The following is a 7,859-nucleotide window of genomic DNA, read 5'->3' as shown; positions in this document are numbered from 1 at the left end:
GTCGTGTGTGACTTTTTGTGACCCCCATGAATCACAGCACACCAGGCCTCCCTGTCCATCACCAACTCCCAGAGTTTACCCAAACTCATGTCCATCGAGTCGGTGATGCCATCCATCCATCTCATCCTCTGTCGTCCCTTTCTCCTCAGGCCCCCAATCCCTCCCAGCATCAGGGTCTTTTCCAATGAGTCAACTCTTCGCATGAGGTGGCCAAAGTATTGGAGTTTCAGCTGTAGCATCAGTCCTACCAATGAACACCCAGGACTGATCTCCTTTAGGATGGACTGGTTGGATCTCCTTGCAGTCCAAGGGACTCTCAAGAGTCTTCTCCAACACCACAGGGAAGTCCTATATATCTATATATAACGTCCCTTTATATCTTTTAGTTCTACCCAACTGTAACCATTTATCTATAAACCATTACTTCCTACTCCCTTCCCCCACCTCTGGCAATGCAGGAGTTTTCTTTTTTTTTTTTTTTCCAATTAAGAACTTTTTGTCATCAACTTTATTGTGTGACTGTAGGGGTCTGTGATGACAGAAAAGTAAAGAAAAATGATCATTTAAACCATGTTAAACTAAATCTCAGTAAACCTGGGGAACAGATAAATGATCATTTTCTCTTACCCTGATTAAATGTTCCTTTATTTATCTCTTTTTATTCTTTTTCTCAAAATCTACTTTGATATTAATATAGCTACCATAGCTTTTTTGTGTTACTCTGTACAATGTATCTGTTCCCTTCCTTTTACTTTCAACTTATTAGTTAATTAGTGTTAGTAGGTCAGTAGTGTCTGACTCTTTGCAACCTTGTGGACCATAGCCCGCCAGGCTCCTCTGTCCGTGGAATTCTCCAGTCAAGAACACTGGAGTGGATTGCCATGCCCTTCTTCAGGGGATGTTCCTGACCCAGGGATTGAAGCTGGGTCTCCTGCATTGCAGGAAGATTCTTTACCATCTGAGCCACCAGAGCAGCCCTTTCCAACTTAATGGTGACCTAATATTTAAAGGGCAACTCTTGACACAATACACAGTTACCTGTGTTTCCTTCTCCTGTGCCCATCTCTGTGTTCTTGCTGGAAATGGGTACAAGGAGTTGTTTCTCATGTGCCAGGTTAATATTTTATTTCTTCCCCTGGTTGCTGGTTACTGTTGTACTTTGTGAAAATCCATCTTGCTGCACACTTATGAAGCACACACTTTTCTGTGTGTATGTTATGGTTTTAAAAGTCTACTTAAAACTTAACATAAAAGTCATTTTGTCCACTGGCAATGAATACGTGGCTCCAAATGCATTTCACCCTCACACTCCATTGAGGCTCACAGTGCCCCTTGAACCAGCAGACCCTCCAGTGCATGGAGGGATTCCAACAGCATCTGTTTCCTGTGGTTAAGATGACTCAGCACCAGGGATGTTTTTCTCAAGTCTGGGGAGCGGAGGCTGGTGGCTGTGGCTCGTTGTTCTCCTCCAAGCTGTGTCGGATCCCGTACCCAAAGTATATGACAAATCCTAGCAGGGAAATGAGACGATGAGAAGGGAAGGAAAGTGCTCACCCCACTTAGAAATGCCCAGTAGGCCTTCTGTTATGGTGTCTGACAGTTTAAGGCAGAGGCAGTAGGAAGAGGACTGGGTTTAACCCCTCAAGGAGACTCTTTATCCCAGAAAATCACTTACCAATCACCATCCAGATGCCAAATAGGGCCCAGGTCACAGTGGTCATCCTCATCATAGAGTAAATGTTCACAAAGGTGCTCACCAGTGGGAGGACAGGCAGAGCAGGGACCTGTGGGCAGAGTCAGTTCATCCCTGAGCACAGCCCAGACGTCTGAAAGGGACACCCTACCCCAGTGGGGAGGAAGACAGTCCTATTCAGGCTGTGCGCTCAGTGTCTACTGAGAGGGGGTTTGTAAAGCACTGAGTGTGGATCAGGGAAGAGTCCACTGTTTTAGCAAGCCCTCCCCCTTCCCTGGTCCAGCATAGAGTGTTCAGACCTCAAAGACTGCAGACTTCATCCACTCAAGGTGGACAGTTTGGGGACATATAATAACCTACTTTTTTTGGGGCGGGGCATGTCATGTGGCTTGTGGGATCTTAGTTCCCTGACCAGGGATTGAGCCTGGGCCCAGGGCAGTGAAGGCACAGAGTCCTAACCACTGGACCACCAAGGAACTCCCAAGATCACCTACCTTAAAATAAAGAGGAGAGGGGTCCTGGGGCTGCCTCCAGATGATGACCGTGACCCCAGTAATGAGCAGCAGCAGCAGCACAGCCACTGTTGTGAGCACGGGGTCTCCAGAGAACACACGTCTGGGCCACTGGGCCAGGATCAGGCTCAGGATGGTCAGCAGGAGAACTGCAAGGGCCAAGGTGGTGGAGAACAGGCTGGACCCAGAAGACAAAGACGTCAGGACCTTGGGTCACATCCCTTCCCAGGCTGCCCACCTCAGGAAGGGCCATCATATCTCCAAGACTCCTCAACTGACAAAATACACACTCCCACCCATCCCGTCAATATCAGAATATGACCAAAGAGAAATTCCACTGCTCACCAAGCACGAAGGCACACCCATAGACAATCTGGCCATATTTCTGTGTGAGGGTGGTGCTGGTAGGGAACCACAGACTCTTCAGGATGTTTGAGGTTGCTGCTTCAGGTACAGAGTCCAAAGGACTTCCTTCAGCTTCAGGCTCCATCTCAATTTCCTCCTCTGTATTCTCCTTCAGGTGTGACTGGTACCTGAATATGAGATATTAAGGCAATATTAACAAGGGACAATGGCACCCCACTCCAGTACTCTTGCCTGGAAAATCCCTTGGGTGGAGGAGCCTGGAAGGCTGCAGTCCATGGGGTCGCTGAGGGTCAGACACAACTGATCGACTTCACTTTCACTTTTCACTTTCATGCATTGGAGAAGGAAATGGCAACCCACTCCAGTGTTCTTGCCTGGAGAATCCCAGGGACGGGGGAGCCTGGTGGGCTGCCGTCTATGGGGTCGCACAGAGTCGGACACGACTGAAGTGACTTAGCAGCAGCAGCAGCAACAAGGGACTGGTTCAAAATTGGGAAAGAAGTACGTCAAGGCTGTATATTGTCACCCTGCTTATTTAACTTCTATGCAGAGTACATCATGAGAAATGACGAGCTCGATGAATCACAAGCTGGAATCAAGATTGCCCAGAGAAATATCAACAACCTCAGATATGCAGATGATAGTATTTTAATGGCAGAAAGTGAAGAGGAGATAAAGAGCTTCTGGATGAAAGTGAAAGAGGAGTGTGAAAAACTTGGCTTAAAGCTCAATATTCAAAATACTAAGATCATGGCATCTGGTCCCATCACTTCATGGCAAATAGATGTGGAAAATGTGGAAACAGTGTTAGATTTTATTTTCTTGGGCTCCAAAATCAATGTGGCCAGTGACTGCAGCCATGAAATTAAAAGACATTTGCTCCTTGGAAGAATAGCTATGACAAACCTAGACAGTATATTAAAAAGCAGAGACATCACTTTGCTGACAAAGGTACATATAGTCAAAGCTATGGTTTTTCCAGTAGTCGCATATGGATGTGATAGGTGGACCATAAAGAAGGCTGAGTGCTGAAGAACTGATGCTTTTGAACTGTGGTGCTGGAGAAGACTTTGAGAGTCACTTGGACTGCAAGGAGATCCAATCAGCCAATCCTAAAGGAAATTAACCCTGAATATTCATTGGAGAGACTGATGCTGAAGTTGAAGCTCTAATACTTTGGTCACCTGATGTGAAGAGCTGACTCAATGGAAAAGACCATGATACTGGGAAAGATTGAGGGCAGGAGGAGAAGTGGGTGACAGAGGATGAGACGGTTGGATGGCATCCCTGACTTGATGGACATGAATCTGAGCAAGCTCCAGGAGATAGTGAAGGACAGATAAGCTTGGCATGATGCAGTCCATCGGGTGGCAAAGAGTTGGTCAAGACTTAGGGACTGAGCAACAACAAGGTAATATTAACAGCAGCCCCTACTCAGCCAACATTACATAGCCTATGCCACCACTTTCTTGTCTTAAATCTAGAAGGACATTTAGAAAGCAGCATGAAGGCAGAAGGTGATTCATCTCCATGAGTCCAAGGCCCCCGGTCAAGGTGTAGTGGAGTCTTACCTGAGGACAAGGACGGAAAATGCCATGAGAGTGTAAGCAAGCAGGGTCACAACTGACAAGAAGTCCACAAGATCACTGAGATCGAAGAGTAATGCCATGACCCCTAGAATGGAGGGCACAATCAAGATGGAAGGAGGGAGCGAGAAACCACTGGAAATATCCAAGTTAAAAATGTCAATCAAGGAAGGAGTGGGTTTTGTTTATTCACCTGCGAGGTTTCCGGAAGACATGATGGCCATGATGGGGGCGCCTGGGCAAGTCCCCAGAAAAGGAGCCCATCCTCTGCCATCGCGTAGATCACCTGAGACATGGGGAACATGGCACTGTGGAGTCTGGAAGAGAAAGTGGGAGCGTGTGTGAGATGGTGCAGAAGCAGGAGAGACCAGGGTGTCTGCTCCCTGGTCTACACGGGGTAAGGTGCCTTTCCATCTGGTTTCTCAATCCCAAGGGATGGGACTGGCATCTGACAGGAGATGGGGAGAAAGCCAAGATACTGACCTGTACGTAACAGCACAAATGATGCCGACACTCAGGACGTATCTGGCAGAAATCCGCCCACCGTGCAGAAATGTCTGTGATAAGAGGTTGTCAGGCTGAATCTGGTAGTAGGGCAGGATGAGGGTGAGGGATGCTGAGACACCGAAATAGGCCAAAAAACAGACGAAGATGGAGAACGTGATGCCCACGGGGATGGACCACTGAGGATTCAGGGCTTCTTCGCCTGCAGGTTGGGAGGAAGTACTGGGTCAGGGATATGCACTGGGGTGAAAGCGCAAAATCCCCTTTCCTCTGTAACCTCCAAGTGATACCTGTGTCCAAGGGCAGCCTAGGCTGTGGCCCAGATGGGGACACACAGGGCCCAGGTTACCTCTAGAGACAACGGCGTCAAAGCCAACAAATGCATAGAAGCATAGAACCGCTCCGTGGAGAACCCCATCAAAGCCAAAAGGCACAAACCCTCCAGAACCCAGAGGGCCCAACCTATGGTGAGAGAAGGAATGAGGAAGAACATGGGGGAGGTTGTTCAGCCATCTCTGAGCTCCTTGGTTAATATCATGAGTCCTGGGCTCCAACATGCCATTAACTGAGTCTGTCAGTTCAGATCTCTGTAGTCCCCACCAGAGTCGCAGCTCTGCATAAACCATCCCCCACACCAAGCATTAGAATGGCCCAAGGTACCCTCCTAACCTCGCGGTGCCACTGGATTCAGATGTGTTCCGTGTGTAGTCCTGTTCCGTGAGCTGCCAATTGTGCAGGCCTCCCTTAATGAAGCCCGAGAGGATGATGAAGCTTTGAACCAAAATGTTGATGCCTGTGAACACTTTGTTAAACAGGGCTGAGTCACGAACCCCCAGCACCTGTAGTCCTGTGGAAAAGTTGGGAAATGAGACATCCTAGGTAACTAAGTCCACAGACATGGAAAGTAGACCAGGGGTTGCCAGACTAGCTGGGGATTGAGACGGGGGAGATGGACAGTGACTGCTCAGTGGATACCGGGTTTCTTTTTCGTTGTGATGAAAATATTTGAAACTAGATGGAGGTGATTGTCATACAGCACTGTGAATGTACTAGACTAATTGCCCCTGACTTGTACGCTTTAAGGTGGTTCATCTCTAACTGTGGCCATTATCTCACGATACGCAGGTCTACCAAATCATGACGCCGTACACATCTTAATCAATGTTGCACGTCAATTATGTTTCGGTAAAGTTGGTAAAGAATCATAGATGGATAACTTTATGTTATATGAATTTCCTTTCAGTTAAAAACACGTCTTTGGTCTCAGTAAAGAGAAAGAAACATGTCAGTCTAAGTAATTCTAATAATCTAAATAATTCTCATGAGGGGATGACTTTATAATAATTCACACTAAGAAATAATTCCCCAGGGGACTGTTGGCAATGTCTGGAGACAGTCTGGAGGGTGGGAATCACCTGTATCTCGTGAATAAAGGCCAGTGGTGCTACTCAACACCTGACAATGATATTTAAAAAAAAACCTAAAATGTACAGGACATCTCCCCACACCAAGAATGATCCAGCCCAAAATGTCAGTGTCGCCAAGGGTGGGAAACATTGGCCGAGAGACTTCCTGTCTCTCGAATCCTAGACACTGCTTTTCAGTTCTAATCCCCTTCCATTTTGCTCCCCAGCTCCCCGGCCTTTCCCACCCCTCCACCCCGCGATCTTCCCCTCTGGTCACTGGGCCCGGTCTTACCCATGAACAGCAGCACCAGGGCCAAGGCCAGAAAGTCTGGGTACTTGGCCAGGAAGTGGGGCATGTGCAGAGAGAAAGTTCCTTGTAACGCCTGAGAGATGTGGTTCCCAATGAGGTTGTCAAAGATGTAGCTCCAGGCCCTGGCCAAAATGGTGGTGCCTGCAGTGGCAGAAGGAACAGACATTAATTGAACTCCTAATATGCACCATGAGATGAATTTTTGGGAAACAGACAAAACACCTAATCTGAAAATGTTTTCCACTCCCCCCTGCCCATGGGATCAGGAGAGAAGACCCAGATGATTCACAATTTAGGTCAACTATTTACTATGTGAAGAGGAAATCAATGTTATGTAAGAAAAGAAAACAGGGCAGTAAGAAATGGAGGGCTGGAAGATGAGGGTTGAATTTTTAAATTGAGGTGTAAGAGAACATCCCGTGAAGGCAACAACAGAGCAAAGACTTCAATATGGCGAAGGGATGAGCCTGCGGGCCATGCCTCCCCATCACACGCTCCCTACAGGTCCCTTTCTTTCTGGATTCTTGGTCCAATTGTTTAAGGAAAGAAGGAGAGAGCTGAGTAGAATGAAACTGTGGGGTTTTCTTGCCACTGTTACCTCCCCCTGCAAGGTCAGTAAAAAAGTGCTCATGAATGAGCAAACACCCCAATCCCCACTTCTAGTTACCTAATCTCAAGCCGCACACCATGCTTATCCCAGTATCTCACCAAGGACTAAGGACAGGATGAGGTTCCAGCCAGTGATAAAGGCATACAGCTGACCCACGTGACATAGCAGTAGAGATACACAGAACCGGAGCGTGGTACCCAGGCCCATAACTTGGCATAGCAGAACCCTGACAGGAGAGAAAACAAGGCGGCCACCAAGAAGCAGATGACGATCGCTGGTCCAGTTATGTACTTGACCGTTTTACCAATCAGGATGTAGATGGCAGCTCTCAGGATCTTGCCTACACCCAAGATCACCAGGTCAAGGGTGTTCAGAGGAGTTCTGCGGCTCTCAGATTTCTCCTGGGGCTCCAGTGGCCGCCTGTGGACCAGCTTCCAACCGAACTGGTGAACGTACCGACACAACATCTAGACACAGCTGAGGAGGCTCCGGTCTGCTGAGGAAACAAGACACGAAGCCATCAGGAATGTCCATCCACTCTTGGACCTGGGAGTTGGGTTCTGTGAAGCAATGGAGTGATGGGGAGCTGGTGGTAATAGGACATAGGAGACAAGTTCTCTGCCTCTGAGCTCTGGTTTCGTCAAACGTAAAGAAGACCTTTAGTATGTTTCAAGAGAAGTGAGGGCAAGGGGAACATGACTCCCCAAAACGTCCCACTTTGACATGGGTATTGTTTTGGGCTGAAGGCAATTTAGACCCAGAAGACTCAGGAGAAGCTCCTTGCCTCTCTCTCAACTGCTCAAAAGAGGTATAGATTAGGGGACCTATGCCAGGAAGAGAGCTATTCCCAGAGAGAATTTTTATCTCAAAAA

The 7,859-nt window shown here is 47.7% G+C and overlaps 1 protein-coding gene across 1 annotated transcript; it reads right to left on the bottom strand.

Moving 5' to 3' along the window:
• Positions 1–1,421: 1,421 nt before the first annotated feature.
• Positions 1,422–7,454, bottom strand: LOC147354580 (cationic amino acid transporter 3-like). Its single transcript, XM_086349421.1, has 11 exons — positions 7,133–7,454; positions 6,360–6,518; positions 5,331–5,508; positions 5,011–5,123; positions 4,641–4,863; positions 4,351–4,474; positions 4,006–4,142; positions 2,551–2,738; positions 2,188–2,354; positions 1,676–1,784; positions 1,422–1,510 (listed from the first exon to the last, which is right to left on the bottom strand). Exons 1-11 carry the CDS (start codon positions 7,452–7,454, stop codon positions 1,422–1,424), a joined length of 1,809 nt encoding a protein of 602 aa, XP_086205547.1.
• Between the last annotated feature and the right edge of the window lie 405 nt (positions 7,455–7,859).

This window comes from Bos grunniens, chromosome 18, assembly GCF_055505025.1.
Source record: "Bos grunniens cultivar Pamir isolate PY7600 chromosome 18, Bosgru_T2T1.0, whole genome shotgun sequence".
Lineage (NCBI taxonomy): Eukaryota > Metazoa > Chordata > Mammalia > Artiodactyla > Bovidae > Bos > Bos grunniens.
Note: the sequence above shows the minus strand (reverse complement) of the source record. Positions and strands in the feature narration are given on the sequence as shown.